The sequence below is a fragment of the Alosa pseudoharengus genome, unplaced genomic scaffold (genome assembly GCF_046254945.1).
Source record: "Alosa pseudoharengus isolate Yale_2024_CS ecotype anadromous, Long Island Sound unplaced genomic scaffold, YU_APseudo_1.1 YU_APseudo_1.1_scf_17, whole genome shotgun sequence".
In the NCBI taxonomy this organism is placed as follows: domain Eukaryota; kingdom Metazoa; phylum Chordata; class Actinopteri; order Clupeiformes; family Clupeidae; genus Alosa; species Alosa pseudoharengus.
The window spans coordinates 17,728,976-17,751,764 of record NW_027468640.1 but is presented as its reverse complement, the minus strand read 5'-3'; the positions used below and the strand labels follow the sequence as shown (position 1 = coordinate 17,751,764).

The window sequence follows — 22,789 nt, the reverse complement described above, 5'->3', positions numbered from 1 at the left end:
TAGGATAGACTAGGTAAGTAATCTCAATCAGTGGAGACCTGCTCGGCCCTGAATGAGAATTTAGTAGAACTTGAAAATCTAAAGCTGGTAGGCCTTGTGGACCTAAAAACTTAATCTATTCGGTCTCAGTTTCTCGAGGTCATTGAGTAGCCTGTCGGTACGAAAAAAATAAAATAAAAAAATTACCTCGAGTCAGGAGCTACAATGCTACACTCTGGGGGCATGTTTACTCACGGTAATGTGTGTAGCACTGTAGCTGCCTGGCGGCTCTAGCTGTTTTTTTTTTCTGAACCGACAGTACTTGGTGACCTTGATGGCCGAAATTCTTCTTTAAACGGCCACACCTTATACTCAACAGGTCACATGCCTCAAGATAATAACAGACATCACACTGCAGGGTGACACATCAGAGGCAAAACTGTGAAGAAGGAAGTTCATTTTTTCTGCACTACAATGGTGTCTGAACAACCCTCCATTCCAGCAAGCACTGGTTTGAAATGTATAGCAAATTACATAACCTCAAACTCATGGCCAACTACCTGATCAGTCATGGTATGTTTGATAACTAGATATTCATGCAAATTAAAGTAAGAGAAACACATTTCTGAAAACAGCACAAGATGTTGCCTTTATTACATGTGTCATCAGAGAAAAAAAACAGGGCAGAAAGTAAACACAACAAAAATATAAATTAATGCAGGTTAAGATGCAAAAGACAAAAACAAACAAAACAAAAAAACATTAGCATAATTATTACAGTAGGCTCAGGATCTGCTGTAGGAAAAAGAGTGTGTGTGTAAGGGATGTTAAGCATGTAGATGTGTCTTCTTCCATCTTCACAACACCATTCCTCCACCCATAATCTCCATCCGCTGTTTAAAGCAGGGATATGACAGAGAGAGAGAGAGAGAGACGTGATCAAATTACTTGTGACAACCTGTAAGAGCATAGTTTTAGAACATTAGAATGTAAATGAGGAAAATAAAAATAAAACAGAATCCTACCTGGGGCGGTTCTATGAATGCCAACCAATCAGACGAGTGTGTCGGCAGGAGCCCCATTGACTGACACTTATAGATGGCCAATGCGGCACCCAGTAGGTTTCCCACGAGATACACCAGACCTTGCAACCACTGCTGACTAGAGCTCTCCAGCAGCTTAAAGGCTAAGCAGGAGGAAAGTAAAGAAAGAAAGAACGAAAGAAAGAAAGACATAGTTGAACATGCTATTTATAGGATGCCATTTATAGAATACAGAATGTCATTTCTTAAATACTGAAAACCTACTGTACATAACAATCTTTAGATACTTAGCCATATTTTGTGCAATTTCTCACAATTTCTTGTTAGACCGTGACAATCCTGATAGACATTAGCATTAGCCATATTGACAACAACATTAATAACAGCCATGTGGAGGTGAGCTTAGGACCAGATTCACTGGCAGAGATGTAGCCAGACAATGCTACCGATGTCTGCAGTCCTACTCTGCTTCATTTTAAATCTAATCAGCCTTACGAGTAGCCTAGTAATCTAGACGCACCCTAGCGGCAGCAAATTACATTTGCTTCCAGGGCTAGTCTAGCAACTCTCCGTTGGCTTGTGAGCCCGAACAATTAAACTTCTATCCAAGGCCAATCAAATCGTGTATAGAGTCGTTAGGTGGGCTTAACATAATGATTGATGGCAGAGTTGCAACGGTTTGGCTTGAATTCCCTGCTACTTGAAAACAAAGAAGATGGATGTTGCTGTTGGCCAACAGTGTGACACGAGTTAAGCTTGTTTTAAGATGACAAAAGTTTGAACTAGCCAACTAGCTCCGCTGGTGGGAAAACGCATGGGACTCGGCGCTGTCCTATTGCTTGCAGAGGGAATTTGAAAGACAACCGATTATCCCGCCCCTCGGACTGAGCACTGCGAACGGTGAGTGCCCAGACCCTACATTTAAATGTGGGTCTGGCTCGTCAGGCTACCTTATGAGCACTTTAAAGGAGAAATCCAGCGATTATTCTCTGTTTCTCGAGGTCACAGAGTACTGTCGATACGAAAAAGCCCCCACAACGACTGTTTTTTATCTAGCTTGAGTTGCTGCAGCCAGCAGCTAAAGCAGCCAGGCAGTTACAGCGCTACACTCTGAGGGCATGTTCATGAGCCCCCATGTTCATGCTCCTTTAAATCGGCCAATGTGGATTATGACTAAATGGCATTAATGGGTGTGATGCTAGATAGGCCAGCACTCACTGGCAGAGATGGCCATGAGGGCTTGGATGGGCCTCCAGGCCATCATGCACACCATCATGATGGGGAAGATGGAGATGGTGTTCCCAGACATGTACATGATGAACAGGTTCATGGGGATCTGCTTCAGTGGGCCCAGGGCCACATCCCAGCACCTCTGCACAGAAAGAAAGGGAGAGAGAGAGAGATGTAGACAGGAAGAGAAGTACAGAAAGAGGCAGAAAAGAACAGAGGACAGAAGTGATTTGGGGTGAAGAGAGAGAGAGAGTGTATAAAAAACAGGTGAGAGATAGAAGGGAGAGAAAGGGGAAGGTGAAACATTCGTCATTAGATCAAATTAAGGACATGTTTAAAAAATAAAAAACACACACACACACATATCTCTACATGACACATAAAATTACATGTTAATTTCAGGATGCTATAAATCTAAAGCACGTATACACCATTACAAAACCACTCTGGTTGTTACCTTTTCCACTAAGTTGCGGTCTGTCTCCTGGACACTGGTGTCAGGAACGGGCTTGTCGGAGTAGCCAATGGGGTACATGGCGTCCCCCTGGCCACCCTGCCGGTCACGACTCCTGAAGAAGATCAATGTCAGAGCATAAGCAGGACAGGACGTATTAATGGGCCATTTATAAAACAGAGAGTGTCTGAAGGTTAAATTCAACATGTAATGAAGTGTACTGAAGAAAGGTTTCTATTTCTGTGGTCTTGTAGCAGTGACCCCTTTCTGTAAACACTTAGTTTTCCTATTCAGTGTACAACGTTTAGGTCTTTTTTTCCGCCACCTCTCACAATAAAAGCGGACAAAAGCGTCTGCTAAATTAACCGTAAATGTAAATAAAAAGCCTCTTCCCAGAGAGCTTGGGCCTCACCGCATGTTGCCGAGGCTAAGCTCTAGAGCCCATTTCATCCTCCGGGCCCCAGCTCCACCTCTCGTAGACAACGCCCCTCCGCCCTGTCCACCTGGAGATGACATGACCTTCACTCACTCACTCAGCCAGTCAAGCAGCCAAGGGAACCTAGACCTGGATGATAGCAGATGGAGAGGACACGTGAGTTTGAGTCGGTCCACCGTACACAACAATCACACACGATCCATTAAATGAATGGTTTAGTCTTTTTCATGAATATATGTCAATATATAGGCTATATATCCCAATGGTATATAGGCCTATAATATGTTAGCTGGGTAAAACTGTAATGATTGTCCACGTTTGACACCATATCAGCACTCACAATCTAACCTCATAATCATTGTGGTGCCTCGTTGTTTTTAAGGGTGTCATGAACAAACAGAGGATGCCACTATGCTGACTAACGATCAAGTAAGCAATTAACGTTTTTAACGTTTTAGCGCTAGCTAGCTAAAAGCTTGGGTGCGCTAACTGACAACCCTTCAAAACGGTGACGTTATTAAGACGTAACACTGTAAACTCAACTTTAACCCACTAATATCTACGTACATTCCCACCACTAATACTTACTTTATTCGACAGATGTGGCTTGAGAAAGTTAGTGTTCACCGACAGCTGAGAACACACTTATTGTATGTGTGAATATCGTAGAGGAACCCACTACAGTGCGACTGTCCTTTTCCCTTTGACGCAGAGTGATGACGTAGTACAGCACTTCCTCTGCTTATTTGCTGTTCCCCAGATATGGTGCCGACTGTTTTTCTTTTGCTGCTTCATCTGTTTTCTTTCTGAATGATAGTCTATGCCACTGTGAAGTGTTTGAATGACGAGACACAAAAGTATTGGAAATAAACATAGGACTTTATGTCAAGTAGAATATACAGAAACATTTGTAAACACAATAATAATAATAATAAAAAAGTGCCATTTTTAATATACTCCATTGCCTTTAAACCAACAACAACAGTGCACAAATATCATGTTCATTTTAGTTTTATGATTTACAAATTACAAATGCTTGAATTTTTATCTCAAAATAAATACAAAAATATAACAAGGCTGCAGGCTTATGCTATTACTGCTTGTAACTATATACAAACTGATCTGAAGGAATGTGCAAAAAGGGAATTGTACTGCAACACTGGAACTGGCCTTGTGTTTATAACTGAAACTCACACCACTGCAGATAGGTGAGGCAAACTTTTCGGCGTAGCACATTTTTTAAGGCAGAGATGGAATGGTGTTTGTTTTTTTGTTTGTTTGTTTGTGTATGCGTCTCTGCATCTGTGTTTGCCTGTGTATTCATTTCACAGGTCACGTCGGATCTGTCCACAGCGGCACAAACACATAAGTGTGTGTTTGTGTGTCAGCATCACTTGTAGAGGCTGATCTGGGGGCAGTGGTACAGACACATGTAAGAGTCGCAGAGCAGCCGACGGACGGTGTCACGCAGGGAGGCGGGGTCCAGCCTGCTCAACTCCTCTTCGGATAGGCTGAGGTAGCGGCCTACCTCTGGACACGACCTCACTTGAGGCACATTGAAGCCATTCTCCCCACCTGGAGGAGGACAGAGGTGATGTGAATACCCGCAAATACACACACACACAAACACACACACACACACAAAAACATAAACAAACACTAATGTCTATGAAATCATACAACAAGTAACTACAGGTTTGACAGAGAAAAAAAGTGACTGTCCTCAAAACAGTATTACAACAATATCAACAAATGCACTCAATGTTTTGGCCTCTTTTGTGCTTTGCCTAGGTGTAAAACAATAATTTAGCATTTTATTGGTATTTTACAATTGCAGAATTGTATTTGTAAAAAAAATAATTTAATTTCTCAGGCGATCACCAACTCATTAATGGGTAGGACACTCCTGAAATGTCAGGATCTATGATGCCATAAAAGGCCGCTCACAGATACACTTTTTTTCACCTCAGGTGCTCAACTTGTATTGCGCAACTTTTAACACCCAACCGGGTCCATGTTAACAGGTACGCTAAAACAATGCAGGTGATGGTCAATCGACAATGTTTGTGCTGGCTAAAAAATCTTCCATGAGATGTGTGGCATATAGGCAATAGTCACACCAAATACTAAGAACATTCTAAGGACATGACCGCTGTATTTCTGAAGTATTTCTGATATGTTGCTGATTGGATCATAAACGGCCACAGCAACAAAGAGGAATGACTGAAGAACTTGTAGGAAATTGTTGCCCATTTTCTTCTCTATTATTGTGCTAAATGTTTCAAATGTAAAGCACTTTGAGCTGCATTCTGTGTATGAAAGGTGCTATACAAATAAAGCTTATTATTATTATTATTATTATTATTATTATTAATAGGCCTGTAGCCATTAGGCTACTTTATTACATCCACTTTATGACTAGAAGCCTGTATAAAAACGCATTGGGCTCAAAATTCCACGGCACACCTCTTTGCCTCACGGCACACCAGTTGAGAACCACTGTCCTATCAAAATGGTACAACTGACCATTGCCACGTGCATCACGTTTAGATGAGCAAGGTGCAAGGCGATAACCTGACTCTCGCCAGATGAATTTCGTTCTGCTAGCTCCACCTAGCTTCACTCACATCCATCTGGGACCTCTTCCATTGAGAGTGATTTCTGCACCAGAATTTATGGTACAGCCAATCAGGACGCAGGGCGGGAGTTTCATAGATGTGACATAGCGTAGAAGCGACTGTGAGACTGTTATCAGCGTCACGGGTTGGCTTCGATGTGAGTGGTTTAAGTAGCACGTCAATAGATGACGGACAAGTGGCTTATTCAATCATATGCAAGCATTTTTTGATTAGGCCCAGCCTACTGAAGCAACACTCCAATGGATTGGTCCCAGATGGATGAGTGGAGCTAGGCGGAACGAAATTCATCTGGCGAGAGTCAGGTTAGCAAGGCGAGGCCCACAAAGTAAAAAATAGTTCAACTGATGAAGTCACGTTTTCTTTTTCAACAATGGGTCGTTGTTTATCTGCCTGCCTTAGGTGAGTCAGGTGAAAATAGCGTGTCCGTGTGAGATCTGCCTTAGACTCAAGTATGTTTTGGCCATCTCACCCTCCCTGTCGGCCATGCTGTCGAAGAAGAGCCAGTCGGTGGGCAGCGGTCCGTGGCGCACGAAGCTGACGTAGTGGCTCGTTTCAATGCAGGTGACGGCGAAGAGCTCCAGCCGCTGCCGGCTGCCACCCAGTGGCCCCTCCCACTGCTCCGCCCAGGGGCCCTCGGGGACCCGCACACGCTCAGAGTGGTGCGACGCGCGCTTCTTATGCGTGTGCACCTGCCCGGGACACACAGGAGGGGTGAAAAGGTCAGTGTGTGTGTGTGTGTGTGTGTGTGTGTGGCAATGGCAATCTAGTATGACTCTAGTAAGGCCGTTTTAGTGGTATGTGTTTGTTTGTGTGAATGTGTTGATCAGCAGTAGGAAAGCATGTATACAGCAATTTATACTCAAATATTTAGCGCTCTATGTCTATAACTACCTACTCCGGAAGAGGGGCTTCATTCAGTTTATCAAGTATAGAGAAATAGTACAAATGGTGGCAGCCATTGCAGTTGGCACAGCTATAGACTCAGCAATTTGGATGGGTGCTGTACATAGCTTATTCAGTGGAGAGTTCCAGAAAATTAGGCACTCCCCGAGGTATGCTGTGTGTGTGTGTTTGTGTGTGTGTGTGTATACCTGTGTATTGCAGGTGTGGCAGAACTGTTTGAGGCGGCCAGGCGTGATGTCCTGGTCCTCATAGCATTGCAGACACTCCCAATGGGCCAGCGACTGGCAGATGCTACACTGCCGCAGCGCTAAAGACACACACACACACACACACACACACACACACACACACACACAAACAGCTGGATTTACAATCTACACATTCTATTTGACACAAAAGGGGCCTGTGCTTTAACACCACCCATAATGGCTTTAGTTCATGTACAAGACATTTTTCATGTTGTCGTGCACTTTGCTGGAGCCCCTCTTCAACACAGATGTTTCATTCAAAATGACTGAACAGAAAGGATTTACTGGGTGTAGTCCCTTCACTTGGTGAGCATCAGCTGAGCTGTGGAACCACAATGATTGTGCAACCCACATAAATTCATCACATCCTCACAACTCAAACCACCTTTAAGCTGCTTACTCATCTTCTAAGGTGTACAGTGTGTTCCTGCAATGGCCGAGTGAGGAATGAGGAAGTTTCAGAAAAGTCACTAAATCCACAGTTACCATAACATAATTTTGCTTATTGAGGTCACTGTAGGTCACTTTGGACAAAAGTGTCTGCCATATACTATAAACATAAACATATGCTATATATATATATATATATATATATATATATATATATATATATATATATATATATATATACACACACACACACACACACATACCACTATGTAGGTATGTAATATTGATGGTATAAAATGGGTATGGGGGGCACTGTATCACAGTGGCTGGCTACAGCGCTCATAACACATTCAGGTCCAAGTGCCCACAGTGACCCAGGTTCGAGTCCGGCCCAGGTAATTTCCTGATTCCACCCCTTTTCTCTCTCCCACTTGCTTCTTGTCACTCACTTCCAGTGTTGTGCCAGTTCACAGCTTTTCTGAACTTGTTCAAGTTCAGTTCATACATGCTCAAAGTGAGCAGTTCACGTTCAAAGTTCACAATTTTAATTCTGAACTAGTTCAAAGTTCAGTTCATTTGACTTTTTTCGTGAGATATTCAAATAAATACTTTTTTTCACACTACGAGCTAGAAATCACTATACGTTCTTTGAAGCTGCTCATTGTAGACATTTGCTCATGACACTGCAATTGTGGGTTTCTTACCAGGTGATGAAACTTGCAGCAGTACAGACAAGGTAGACCAGTCTCCGTGCCATCACTTCCACTAGCCATATTTTTTAAAATTGCAGCGCTTTCTCTCACTCTCCGCTCTGCTGCAATTCATCACGGTAACGTTGTGCGGAAGCCAGTATGCTATTCAACTATCTGACTACCGTATTCTCAGCCGGACACAACGTTGCCCGAAATGCATTGCGCACACAATGTCAAAACCATTTCTGTCTGGTGATACATGATTTAAGCGGCACCAGCGATAATACAGGAGGGAGGAACTTTCTCTCGTTGCGTTTCAAAAGAGAAAACAGATGTCACTTAGTTTTTAATGGAAAACAAATTCTAACGTTCATTTACAGTGATGTCTGCCGTTCATGACACATAATGTGAACTAATTCACGTTCAAGTTCTTTATTAAAAAATGTGTTGCGTTCAGTTCAACGTTCACGAAAAAATGAGCGTGTTCAATGAACGCGTTCTTTTGAACTCGTTCACGCACAACACTGCTCACTTCACTGTCCTATCAGATTAAAGGCATAAAAGCCCCAAAAAATATATTTAAAAAAAAAAAAATCATAGAATGTATGAGTATGTCATCAGTGGCTATGTAGATGCTTACTCTCGTCCAGCAGGTCTGTGATGTCCAGGGTTAGTGATGGCAGGATGGCGTCGAACATCTTGAAGTCCTTCCCAAACCTGGGCATGAGCAGCGGCAGACAGGAGGGAGCCTGGAGAGAAATAGGGGAGGTGAGCCGTGGCTCCAACACGATACAAAAATAAACAAATAAACAAACAAACAAAAATACAAACAAAACGAAACTGGCCTACACTCAAACTGGTCTTTCAACTGCAAATTAGAACGATGCAAAAAATAGATTATCTTAGTTATTTGTCTAGAGAGGATTTTCAGAGTTTATTTAAATCTGTCACATGGTTATTTATCATGATGGATGATGAGCAATATGATATCCTTATCATATCATATCAGGAATTACAGCCAATAACACACTTGGGCTGTTCGAAAAACAAAACTCATCATCCAATCAGATAGCGTTATTGGACAGGGACAGCGACACTCAGCCAATAAGAGTAAGAGTTACCTCAGCAAACTTGAGCCCTGAGTGGATGAAGGAGGCCTCCAGTAGCGCCTGCACACTGGCCACCCTCAGGTGACCGGCCGGAGGGGAGAGAGGGATGGGGGAGAGGGGGCCCGGAGAGAGGGATGGAGAGAGAGCAGGAGAGGATGGAGAGGGGGCCGTGGAGGGAGGGAAGAGCTGGTAGAGGTGACACTCCTGAGGCTGATGGTTCATTGACCTGAGAAAGAAAGGAAGGGAGAAAGTGAGTGAGCAGGTCAGTGGGTGAGAGGGTGAGGGAGGGAGAGCGAGAGAACATGAAAGAGTCATGGAAAAACACAGTAAGAGACGGTAGGAGAGCAGGGGTAAGGAAGCAAGAGAGAAATGCGCATAAATCATGTCACACAAAAACACATGGAATGTCCAAGCTCTTACTCATTATGGGAGGAGGGAGGGGGGGGGGGCAGACAAAACCACCAAACAGGAAGAACAACGGAAAGACTCCAGCGATGAGGCAAGGTGAAGGTATGTGACAGTTCTGGATTACCTGATTCTCAGGAGAGGCTCCACCCGCAAGAGCTGGAAAAGCTTGTTGAGGAACTCCTCTGGGTCTGAAAGGAAAGCTGTGATTTTAACACACCTCGGGCCATAAACACACACGCCTAAACATACACCAATGCAAACACACACACACACACATATACAATGACAATGAAACAGGTTACCTTTCTCCTGATTGGTGAAGCCAGCATCTGTGGTTTCCGCCTCTAATAGTTTCCGTAAGGCCATGGTTTTACTGGCACACACATACCCATACCTGCAAATGCAGGGGCAAGATGTAAACACAAACAACACATGTGGTGCACAGCATATACAGCCTCCAAATGTCTCCACTTGGAGGTGTCCTGTTGCAATAGCACATTACCAATACTGACATTCACTAATTAAGGGTCAATAGCACATTGCCAATACTGACATTCACTAATTAAGGTTCAATAGCACATTACCAATACTGCCATTCACCTAATTAAGGTTCAATAGCACATTGCCAATACTGACATTCAGTCCTGTTGCAATAGCACATTACCAATACTGACATTCACTAATTAAGGTTCAATAGCACATTACCAACACTGCCATTCCCTAATTAAGGTTCAATAGCACATTGCCAATACTGACATTCAGTCCTGTTGCAATAGCTCATTACCAATACTGACATTTAGTAGGTGCAAAATCTACAAATCCAATCCACTGAAGATTTAACTTAACTTAATTTGGTCTCAGTACGAACACAAAAATCTCTCTCACTCTCTTTCTTTCTCTCTCTCTCTCTCTCTCTCTCTGTGTGTGTGAGAGAGACGGAGAAAGAGAGAGACATTACTGGTATGTATGTATACTGTATGCATGCTCAAACAACACACAGACATATGCATATACAAACCACACACACAAACACACACAGATGCATGCATTCATGCATAGTCAAACCACACACACACATACACACACACACACACACACTCATGCATAGTCAAACCACACACACACACACAGAAACACACTGATGCATTCATGCATACTCAAACCACACACACACACCTGCGCAGGGGGTTGACAATTTCACAGCGTAGTAGGTCCTGAGCTGTGCGACTGTGGGCGCCATCCTGCAGCCTCGGGGGACAGAAGAGCACGGAGTCTGCAGAACTACAGCAGGAGAACAGACTAGAGAGAGGGAGAGAGAGAGAGGGAGAGAGAGAGGGAGAGAAGGAGAAAAAGAGAGAAAGAGAGCGAGAGGGGGGAGAGAGGGCGAAAGAGAGAGAGAGAGAAAGAGGAGAGAGAGAGAGAGAGAGCGTGAGAGAGCGAGAGAGAGAGAGCGCAAGAGAGAAAGAGAAGGAGAGAAAGAGAGATAGATAGATAGATAGAGTTTAAATGTTTTGCTTTAGCAATACAAAAAATAGTTGTCACACTAATAAAACTCACTTGAAATTAACTGAATTAAATGTTATGTCATTGAACTGAACTGAGAGAGAGATATGCTGATCACACCAGATACAAAGCTGTTTTAATGTGTAAAAGGTTAGTAAAAAGAGAGAGGGTTGAAGTAGCATAAGCTCAGAGAGAGAGAGAGAGAGAGAGAGAGATAAATGAGGGAGACTGATGGGTGGAGAGGGTGGAGTCAGAAGATTTCCAACCATCTGCATGTGCTTGTGTGCGATGTGCTTAGTTATTATGTGTGAGAGAAAGAAATGAGTCTGTGTGTGTGTGTGTTTTATTTTTTTACCTGAAGAGAGTGGCGTCCAGGTAGCAGGAGTTGAGGTGTCCCTGGATGCCCTTCTTCCAGCCATGGTAGTGTTGTCTGGCCTCTGGGCCGGATACTGGCGGGGTGTGCTCCTCGACACGCTCACTGCCCCACTCTGCAAACGCTAGCAGACACACAACAAACCAACATACATGAGCCTCACAAAGTCCAAAGCGCACGAAATACGATATGAGTTGAAGATGCTCTCTGGTGTAGGGAATACTGAAATTTGAAGAGAAAAAGAAAAGCTGGAAACATATAAAACATTTTCATTCTAATGGCATTCATGATGACATTTTACACATGGAAGTGAGCCATGTAGCAACCCACGCATAGCAGCACAAAGACACACGTGCTGGCCCACCACACACACTCCGTCTCTCTGTCTGTCTGGCTTGCAACATCATCAAATGAAATGGCAGTGGTAACATACAACCCAGAAACACACAGTCTCTCACACACCACACACACACACACACACACACACACACTTCTTACACACACACACACCACACACACACACACACACTTCTTACACACACACACACACACACAGACACACACACACACACTTCTTACACACAAACACACACACACACACACTTCTTACACACACACACACACACACACACACACACACACTTCTTACACACACACACACACACACACACAGCAATATTACAATCACAGTTAAAGGGCCATGTTCAGTCCCCTCATTTCTTTCTTTCACACACCGATGGAGTTGCAGCGTTCCACCTGGTTGATTCGCGTCTCGGGGGCGGGGAACCTGGAGTCCCGTCTACAGCTGCGCAGCTTCACAAACAGGCCCTTATTGGGCGGGCACCGGAAGTAGCGATCGCCAAGGTAACTGCCATCTGTGCCCGCCGTTATCTCCTGGTCCTGAGAGAGAGACAGAGAGGGAGAGAGGGAGAGATAAATTCATAAACGGATCCATAAAGGCACATTAAAGTGTAACTCCAGAGTAAAAACAACCTAGGGTTTGTATGGTAGTTAACAACTTCAAACTTTTGATTGAGAGCAACATTTTGTTAATTGGTGGTGTTTTGAGCAAGACCGATTATTTGCATCATCACTGCATGGGCTTTACTCTGGAGTTACACTTTTAAGAATTTGCCATGTCATACTGCATGACCTGCACTGCGTGGTTTTTCTTATCTGTGTTTGCATGGTTTGTTTTCTACTGCATGCACTGCACCGTTGGTAGGGGAAACTACCGACGAGAAACAAAGTCCAAAACTACGACCACAAAACAGGATACTCACATACCGAATACAGAGAGTAATGTAAGGATGATTCATCTCTGAAACACAGTGGTATAATATATTCCACTGTGTTCATGTATGACTGTAAGGTAACTTACTTACACAACCCTAGGTCAAAATAAAGGCCAAGAGGTGCACACACACTCTGAATATACAGACTATGATACATGATGATATAAGACACAACTCTACATGTAGTGTAGGCCTAGTAATACGGTGAATGATGCAATCATATAATGCACCTGAAGACAACCATAAAATGGAGTCCTATGATGGAATTGATTCTTATGATTTAAAAAGTGACTGAGTAACTTTCTTACCATATTGATACGTTGTAATTGAGGATTGTTATGATACACATGTAATTGCATGCCAATTAGAAATGTGCTATTGCTTGCTGCTTCGCGTGATGCAATCTAATGCGTACCAGCTCTACTCCAGCGACGAGCTGAGAAATGCCGCGGATGCGTCCGATCCAGCGGATGACTCCGTACTGCGCAGGCTCGTTCACCTCCACCATGGACCCCAGCTCCAGCCCCAGCCCCGGCCCCGTGTCCGCCTCCTCCGCCTCAAACTCCGCCTCCTCCGGCTGCGGAGGGGAGGGTGGGCGCGGGAGGCCGTTGGAGCTCGAGCGGGATTGGTCCGTGCTGGGGTAAAGTGGCATGGGCGGCGGCCTGACGGAGGGCTTGAGGTTGGCGGGGGGAGGGGGTGGCGGGGATTTCGGGGCAACGCTCGGGGGCGAGGCGGCCATCTTTGCCGGGGGCTGAAGAGGTACTTTACTATGGTAAGGAGGAGGGGACGACGCAGTGACTGGGAGATTTGGCGAGGTGAGTTTAGGGGCAGTTACAGGCTTTAAGGACATTTTGGGGAAGGGGGGCAGCACAGGCACCAGGGCGGGTTTTGGGGGGGGCAGGGAAGGGGGCATCAGGGCGGGTCTGGGGTTCACAACTGGAGGGGGGGACTTCTGGGGTCTGGTTTCCACTGAGAGGTGTAGAGAGGTGAAGAGGAGAGAGAGAGAGAAAGAGAAAGAGATGTTGTATTAAAGTCTACACTCTGATTTCTTGTGATACTTCGTTAATTATTCTGAATATAAATATGACAGAGAGTCAGTCATGATCACGATTAAAGAGGAATACAGACTAAATATGAATATGCAAACAAGTCAGACTTAAAGTAAGGAGAGGGTGAGGCTACAGAAGTGTAGTGGACACGATGTCAGGAAGTAACTCTTCCTGTTCACTTTTTTACAATTTATTTAAACCTATTTATACCAATTTAATACCCATGAAATTTGGTGGGAAAAAACACACACTCACTCACTTCCTCTGGAATGAATAGCGATTACCAAAACAATCGGACACAATGCACACCTTGAAATGGACAAGGAAATTTCAGAGCTGGCACCTGCGTGGTGCATTTTTGGCAGAAGTTGACTTGTTTTCACACAAAAAAAAAGCAACCAGCCAAAAAGGTCTTTTGTCTTTCCGTGAATAAGGTGCACGGAGCCAGGGGAATTCTACTCTAAGATCAACATCCTGCTATGCACTACACAGCCGAGATATGCGAGGAGTATAAACAGACACAAGTCCAGCACTGTGAGGGCTGAGAGAGACTAGTGCAGAGGTTTCTCGGATAGAGAATAAAGTAGTGGTCCAAGAGGGCTGACCCATGAACTTTACTGGTAAACTGTACTGGTACACACCATCTGGACATACAAGAGATCAGGACGAGAAGTGGTCGGAGGAAGAGAGAAGCTGTGTGTGGAACGGGAGTTTACCTGGAGTGACTTTGGACAGGGGGAGGAGATGACCGTAATGAGGAGAAGGGAGGGAGCACAGCTTATGGTTGTTATACGTGCCATCCCACGAACCCACCGGGTTGTCCTGCACACACACACACGCACACACGCACAAACACACACACACACACACACACACGTCAATGCTAATGCTCTAGGAGAAATAAATGGCACAGCCATAGAAAGTCAAAAACGCATAACCACAAACACAAACATACAAGCTGAACTAACTTGAACTCAAAACATCATTCAAACAACACCAGCACTATGAGTCTTCCAAGGCGGCATCCATTCTCAGGCAGACCTGACACAGGAAAAAAAAAACCCAGCAAAAACAAAACAGAAAAAATCCCCAGCTTTCACATGCATTCATTTCAGCATACACACACACCCACATACACCAAACATTCTGCAACACAAACACACACACAAAAATACTCACATATACATACATAAACACACATAGTATCTGTTAGACAAATGCAAACACTAACTATGTACCAAACACAGACTTATGTAAATATGATAGGCCAAAGGTGAAAAACATTTTGTCTTTCAAATGTACAAACAATCACACACGCGCACACACACACACACACACACAGAGAGAGAGATACATGTATGAAAGGCTAATGATTAAAACACATTTAGTCTCTCTATCTCTCAAACAAGCACACGCACACGCTCACACACAACCTTGCCTCTCTTCACACTCACCAGAATCAAGCCCACATACAGTCCTCCAGGGGTCCTGCCAGGAAGGGCCCCACAGAACGCCACCTTCCCCGTCTGCGTGACCTCGTCTTGGGTGAAAATCACCCGCTGGCCCTGCGGCAGCAGTGGCGGAGCCGGAGCCGGGATAGACTCCGCCGTGCGAGGCAGGACGCTCACCGGCTGCTGGACGCCGGCGGCGGGACCGCCAACGGGGTTGTGCGGGACGCCAGCTGTGTGAGACGGGTAGCGTTCGGCGTCGGTCTCGTGCGAGGAGCGCCGCAGGGTGAGCTGGCTGGCTGAGACGAAGAGTGCGCACGCCTCAGGGCAGGTGAAGAGCTGGTGGCCCTTGTAGGAGCCGTTGCTGAAGCCCTTCCCTGCTGCCCGACCCTACAAGAGGGAAGAGAGAGGAGAGAGAATTTGATTTTAATATCATTTTTTTTTTTTTTTTTTTTTTTTACATTTTCCCTTGTGGTATAATTTCAATCACACCCTTTAATTGAGTGGACCGTGGAGACAGGAAGTGAAGTTGGAGAGAGATAGGGATGGGACTGGGAAATGACCTCGATCGATCCCCGCACATGCACAGCCCCGAAGAATTCCCATGATTGAAATGTCACACTGAATGAAACACACCTAAATGAAACAGTTACATTTGCATTTACACTTATTCATTTAGCCGACACTTCTTTCCAAAGCGACTTACATATGTCAATTATATTGCTTGATGGTTTTTTGGGCCCCCACCGTTGACTTCAAGGCAGTGCTGCCACACGGTGGGGGCTCAAAAGACCATAGATCAACTTTATTACAAGGGCCACTGACCCCGGAGCAACTAGTGGTTAAGTGCCTTGTTCAAGGGCACAACGGTGGAACCCACAACTTTTCAGACTACTGCATGCTAGCCCAGCTCCACTACCACACATCACAATTGAAACAGCACTTGGACAGAATGACTGTAAGAACACAAACCAATTACCCTGTATGCATCATTTCAGCCAACACCTACCTTAAGCTGTACCCCAAAGAACACGGCTGAACTCCCTCCAGTAAGGGGTCCCCTGTATCGAAGCTCTGCCTCAGCCAAGTCTTGGTTCATTACCACAGTTACAGGTGATCCCAAAGGCAGGAGAGCCAGGCGCTGCAGCCGATGGGGTTTGCTGAAAAGTTTAAGTCGGGCCTCCGGCTCTGTAACTGGCTCCAAAAGGCCGGCCTGGTCCGGGGGTATCTCAATTAGAACGCGCCTGTCAATCTTGACCATCCCGCCGTTGTCTAGTACCTGGGATACAGGTAGATAAAAATGGAAAAGAAAGACTATTTGTGGTTGAAGGAAGCACTTCACAAATACAGAGGCAGCTCCCAACCTATGCTAGGCTATGTTTTGGAACAGGAGTGATTGAGTGTGTTTAAATGTGGGTATGTTTTGGAACAGGGCAATGAGTGAGTGAGTGAGTGTCTTGTACACAAAGAATGAGTGGCCAGTGGCCACAATCTAGAATAGGCTAAAGAGATGCTTAAGAGATCAGAGTGCAGGGGTGTGTGCGGGTATGGAAGAGAACAAGCCTCTTACTTTAACCCACAACTGCTCCACTTTTCCATTCTTTTCCAGGCTTTCTTGCTCCTGGCACAAGTACCCCCGTAGCACCCGAATGGTTCCATCCAGGTGGTCCTGAATCTTCATATCGGACGCCACCAGAAACATTTTTGGGGGACGCCGTCTTCTGCTTTGGTTACGTGTGACTCCGGACATAGTGAATTGGCGATGGACGGACTCACTGTAGCGTATAAACAAGTTAAAGAGTTAAATAAAGATAGTAAGGAGAAGTAGCCTATTGCTGAGACCAGCAGTTCATGGGTTAGGCTAGTCTATCAGTGCAAGGATGTTTGTTGACGACATAAGCATTCTATGGAACATCAACACCTGCCATCAGTCAGTCCCATAGGTCAGTCCATAGCCATAGCAGCTAAAATGTATCATCCACACATCAGAACTCTGTGACAAAGTATTTCGACAGAAGAAGTGTTCAAAGTAGCCTAGGCTACCACCTATATTTTCTATGACGAAGGCAACTACAACAAAAGTAGTTGCGCAACTTAACGACAGCCTACTTTGAACGAATATCAGTGTGTTTATGAAGAAGCGAATTAGGCTATGTTATTTCCTTGTTCTCTGTCTGGCGATTTTAGTCTACTAACTAACTGACTAGGTTGGCAACGTGAAATCGAAATAGCCTAGTTCCTAGACTTCACCAATTAAACAATCCAAAGATGAAAAGTAAAGGTAAAGTTATTGCAGCCAACTTACCGATAATGACATCTCAGAGTTAAAAACTTTGACACCACGTCGCGCAGAAAACAAAGCTATCTCACGCCCAAAAGCAGGAAATGACTATACTGACGCCACAAATATCCAATGAAATAAAAGAAAAGTTTGCTATCTTGTCTTGCGGACCAATCAAAGCTCCTTTTGGGCGTGGTTAAACATTGAGGGAAATTCCATTGCACACGCTGCATGTGTGCCGAGAACTTCCGAGGGCTAAATGACTGTACAACCGAGAGGGCCTACCCGTCACCATCTTACAGAAATTACTATTTTACGCAACCTCTGTCGCACCTTTGTCTCAGACGCACATTGTGCGTTTGAAATGGCATGAATTATACACCAACGCAAACACACAAAACTGTCAGAAGTAGCCTAGGCTTCACTTTATTTTACACAGTGCAGATTTAATTCCTATTGCATATTTAAATGTTGCCCAAACGGACATAGACAAAACTCTAACAAACATGTATGCTATACATTAATATATATTATTAAAATAGTGCATTCAAGCATTTTTAAAACTGGCAACCAGTGCAGTCTCCATAAACAACATACATAAGGCAGCTTGAGGGTTCAACTGACTTCATGCTCCTTTTTTGAAAAAATAAAAATAAAATAAATAAAAATAGTAGAGGACACAAATGTTTTTCTTGTAATGGTGTGACAACATAATTATTAAACAGGATGAAGATGAGATGTTGACCTGATCCATAATTAATGAACACAACAGCTAAAGTCCTGGTTGACATTATGTGGTCTGAAACATATCATTCATATGACACATAGGCTACATATTAATAGACATGAGTTAATAGGACAGCTTTGTGGTAAGGAGTCATTGGTATACCCAGTTCTTTGGTTAGGTAGTGATTGTGGTATAGACCGTGTAAACTCTCCTTCATGTCTTTAGCCACAGCTGACTCTGATGTGACGTGATGAGTCATCATCACCTGCATTGTGGTCCATGGGACCTGTGACTTGTGAATTGCAGACAATTGACTGAGAAGCGACAGAGAGGGGAGATGTGATCAGTGTCAATAATAACATGATGTGTTTTGGAATGGAAGGGGGAGTCTGTGGTTCAGGAAGTGTGAGGTGAAGTGAAGTTTGCTGTTCTCATTCACCATCTTCATAAACTCATACGTGTGTTTCCATACGCGTGACATTTCCAGATTCTACATGGCAGTGCTCATTGTGGTCTGTAGTGTATGCCCATATATGGGTTCATATGGGAATGAGCTTAACCAGCTCTTTAGATCAACTGTACATCTTTCTCCCAACAAAGTGCTTGATGATGGGCTGTGTATGTGTGTGTATGTGTGTGTGTGTGTGTGTGTGTGTGTGTGTGTGTGTGTGTGTGTGTGTGTCTGTGTGGAGTGTTCCCTCCATAGAAAGTCATGCACCACTTTGGACCTCTTCTTCTGTGAGCACCTGGGGAGAGTTGTGAGACTGACCCTCCCTGACCCTGCAGTGACCATTAAGAGTGCTCATGGTTGATGAAATAGGTGGTCAGCTCTCCCTTTCCCTTCACAGTGATGACTCCTCTCAGAGTTACACTGAAGCCCAGTGACTCCGCTACCTTCTTGGTCTCCTCTGTAATCTGCAAAGACGGAAGGGAAAAGCTTTATCTTTGTTTTCCTTCTCTCTTTCTTTATATTTATTGAATTATTTCTGTCCCTCTCTCCCATACACATACAATTTCATTTTATACAGTTTTTTTCCCTCCACAAAATTTGAATCAATACAATATCTTCTATGATCAAAGACACATACAAATAGCATTTTTAAATCGTTATTTACAGTATCGTCTACAGAAACCCATTGGTCAAATAACAATGCGCAATTAATCATAAATTAGCATGAACATGAATAATTTTGGGCTAAACTACACACACACACACACACACACACACACACACACACACACACACACACACACACACACACCACACACACACAAACACACACACACACACACACACACACTTTCTCCCTCACCTGTATCTTGTCCAGTTCTCCAGTGCTGTCCATTCTGCTGGCCACGTTCACAGTGTTGCCCCAGATATCATACTGAGGTTTATGTGCTCCAATCACACCCGCAATCACAGGTCCATGGTTTATTCCTGCACAGAGAGGACACAAATCACAGATTTGTGTGTGGGTATGTATTAGAGGGGGATTATAAAACATTTTAGATGTAATATACTTTTGACAAAAAAAAAGAAAAACTTAACTTTGCACATACATTTTTCAGCTTATTTTCTGATAAATGCAGAAAGCCGTTTTACAGAAACACTGCTCTGCAGCAAAATATAACTATGATTTAATAATAAAATTTAAATAATGTAATGAATACTATAATATATTAACATCACTATACATAAACTGACGCAGCAGAGGAGATGTGCATACCAATTCTGAGCTTGAAGTTCTGGAAGGAGTGAGAGTTGATGTTCTCCAACTTTCTCATGAGGGCCATGGCGAACTCAATCATGCTGCGGACATGGTTGTAGGATATGTTACATTCCTGCAGGGGGCGACACATCCCACACAAATCAGATGTTGACACAACAGAAGCATGCAGGGGCTCATACAGCAGACACTTCCTGACATGAAACCGAAGTGGCTTGTGTCTCCACTACTGCACGATAATATTCTTCCTCAGCTGACCAAATTTGCCAACAGTCCCAAATATCGTTCCCTAAGTACAACAGAACTATAAAGATGACACAGTCAATTTCATTTAAAAATGTTGAGGGCCACGATTTCTCACATATGTATTTGGTAGATTATATGTTGATGTTAACAATCTCAGTCATATGTAAATTGTAGAATGTTTGCCTTCTTTACCAAGTTCTATCTCAGTCTCAATCTGTGCTAGAGTCATTGCTCTAGCAGACAAAGCCTCAGGTCTAACTCTCCCTGAGCACTTGAGCCCTCAAAACAGCCCTAATTATAAAGACAAAGCTTCAGGTCTAACTCTCCCTGAGCACTTGTGCCCTCCACAACTCTCTTGGGCAGCCTGGAAAGGCGTCTCAAAGTAACAGGTCTGCTTAAGCGCAAGCTGGGCTTCGGGTATTACTTATCTTACTTATTCATTTGGCTGACGCTTTCATCCAAAGCGACTATACATACGTCGATTATTACAGAAGGCAGTCTCCCCAGAGCAACTCATGGTAAAGTGCCTTGCTCAAGGGCACAATGTTGGCATCGAACCTACTTTTGGCTAATGCATTCTAGCTCAGCTCCTACCACTGCCCAGGGTAGTACCTTCGCCCGCTTTTACAGTCTGGACGTTAATAGTACATCAGTAGCCTGCTCCGTGTTCTCAGTGTAGTGCCTGTGAGTAGCCCTCAAGTCCACCATTGATTGGACGCCACGTCCCACCACGTTCAGACGCCTGCACCTGTCAGTGACCTGCTCACCTGTCTCTCCTCTCCTTTGCTTGGTTTGGTGAGACCAGCAGCCGCCATGTAAGTGCTGCCCACTGTCTTTATCTTCTCCACGGCGTGGAACTTTGGCTTGGATAGCAGCTGGCAAAGGGGAGGGGAGGGGAGGGAACGAGAGAGAGAGAGAGAGAGAGAGAGAGAGAGTATGAAAGAAAAGTATGAAAGAAAGAAATTAACTGCTTCAGGGAGACTGATATCACTGAGACGTCTTTGAATACGCAAAGGAAAAACTTTGTATTCAGAACATTACCATACCATACACACTCAGCTAGTACCTCATCAAAGTCCACGATGATCTCGTTTAGGAAGCGTAAACACTCTAGGCCGTCGTGGTTCACACTGCTCTCTGTGTAAAACGCCTTGAAATCTGGCACCGAGGCGAACATCACACATACACACTCGCATGACTTGCTGTACAAGTACTGTGGGATAAAACATGACAACACACACATACACAATGCAATATGACTAACTGTTCGTCAGCACAAACACAACCACAACACCTATAATTGGGCGGGACTCTCCAGGTGAACCTTTTCATAAGGTCATACCTGCATGTTCTTGTAGCCAATCTATTTGAAGTGCAAATATCAATGACAACACCACTGATAACGCCTCAAAACAGCCCTAATTATAAAAACATCTATATCCTTTATGTTAATGAGGTAATTCTGTCTAAAAGCCTTTGTGCATGTTGACAAACGACAAACTGCATTAAGCTTTGCGGAGTGTTGGAATTCCTTTGTATTATGTAAGACTTGGGCTTTCCAAGTCAGTCGAGATCGTGCCACCAAGCAATAGGAGTGCATGTCTGCAACCAACCAAAATGTCAGCGGCTCAATGTGGCGCCCAAAAGACTGGTATTCCCCTTCCCTTACAATCTGCCTATAAGAGCACTTTTTACCGTCGCAAGTTTCCTTATAGCTGAAGCCTGCGATTTGTGTCAAACACATTTTTTGTTGATTTGAGCAAATTGCTCCTCACATTGTGTACGCTCTGTGTGTGATAAAAAAAAAAAAGAAAACGCTCTGCCACTGTCAAAGCTCTGTAAATGGTAAACAAATAGGCTATGTTTACATTACAAGCCTCATTCTTTAAATTATTTTTTTTTATCTTGCTAGATCAGATTTGCAAATCTTGTTGGTTCACATTTGGAATTACAAGTGACCTTTATTTAAAGGAACCATATGTAAGATTGTGGCCAAAACTGGTACTGCAATCACTTTCAAATTACTGTAGAGCGGTGTATCCCCTTCCCCTCCCCCAGACCTGAGGTTGCCAACCCGGATGCCGAAACACTACTGACTTTGCGATTAGTGGATAGGTGGAGGGTGGCACATCAGGCCAAAACACAACATGACATGACAAAACACAACATCAACATCAGTTGAGGGCTGCAAACTTTTTAAATGACAATATCCTGGCCGGACTACTGTTGTCAGTGATATAAGTATTTGAAATTAACATGATTTCTTAATGTCTAGTGACATATCAGGGCCATTTTATGATTAATTGAAATACATTTCTTACATACGGTTCCTTTAACTCTACTGAGAATACATCTTCCAAAACAGCACGCATGTGCACACTGATGTGTTTGACACGAGTCATATATGTGTCACCAACAACAAGAAAAGGATGCTGCATTCCAAACAACTAGGGTGTTGGTTATTTGACATTAAATTCCCAAGTTCAAACCTTAAAGTCTCTAACTGGGTGCAAACACACAAACACAGGGAAATGTTTGCCGAGTTGTCTGGAACACAGCATGAAAACCAACAAGTAGCTAATCTGCGTATCACATTTTGAGGAAGGCAA

The 22,789-nt window shown here is 44.0% G+C and overlaps 3 protein-coding genes across 3 annotated transcripts in view; all 3 read right to left on the bottom strand.

The window, feature by feature from the left end:
- Positions 1-601: 601 nt before the first annotated feature.
- LOC143127323 (ER membrane protein complex subunit 4) lies at positions 602-3,857 on the bottom strand. Its single transcript, XM_076288744.1, has 6 exons — positions 3,731-3,857; positions 3,119-3,271; positions 2,710-2,821; positions 2,241-2,394; positions 1,005-1,165; positions 602-872 (listed from the first exon to the last, which is right to left on the bottom strand). Exons 2-6 carry the CDS (start codon positions 3,220-3,222, stop codon positions 837-839), a joined length of 567 nt encoding a protein of 188 aa, XP_076144859.1. The 5' UTR covers positions 3,223-3,271; positions 3,731-3,857; the 3' UTR covers positions 602-836.
- A 145-nt stretch (positions 3,858-4,002) lies between these two features.
- Positions 4,003-17,560, bottom strand: cyld3 (cylindromatosis (turban tumor syndrome) 3). The gene is made up of 16 exons (XM_076288741.1): positions 17,505-17,560; positions 16,770-16,974; positions 16,209-16,478; positions 15,206-15,589; positions 14,468-14,573; positions 13,118-13,671; positions 12,142-12,307; positions 11,390-11,531; positions 10,708-10,830; positions 9,834-9,925; positions 9,656-9,719; positions 9,136-9,349; positions 8,655-8,763; positions 6,873-6,991; positions 6,251-6,470; positions 4,003-4,717 (listed from the first exon to the last, which is right to left on the bottom strand). The coding sequence occupies exons 2-16, from the start codon at positions 16,947-16,949 to the stop codon at positions 4,533-4,535; spliced, it is 2,928 nt and encodes a 975-aa protein (XP_076144856.1). The 5' UTR covers positions 16,950-16,974; positions 17,505-17,560; the 3' UTR covers positions 4,003-4,532.
- Positions 17,561-17,890: 330 nt separating this feature from the next.
- Positions 17,891-22,789, bottom strand: part of LOC143127030 (adenylate cyclase type 4) — a 16,497-nt gene continuing 11,598 nt past the window's right edge. The window contains exons 19-23 of the mRNA XM_076288333.1: positions 21,247-21,393; positions 20,948-21,055; positions 19,935-20,049; positions 19,521-19,645; positions 17,891-19,122 (exon numbers count right to left, since the gene is read on the bottom strand). Coding sequence (XP_076144448.1) covers positions 19,000-19,122; positions 19,521-19,645; positions 19,935-20,049; positions 20,948-21,055; positions 21,247-21,393 — 618 coding nt within the window. The 3' untranslated portion in view covers positions 17,891-18,999. The remainder of the gene's footprint in view (positions 19,123-19,520; positions 19,646-19,934; positions 20,050-20,947; positions 21,056-21,246; positions 21,394-22,789) is intronic.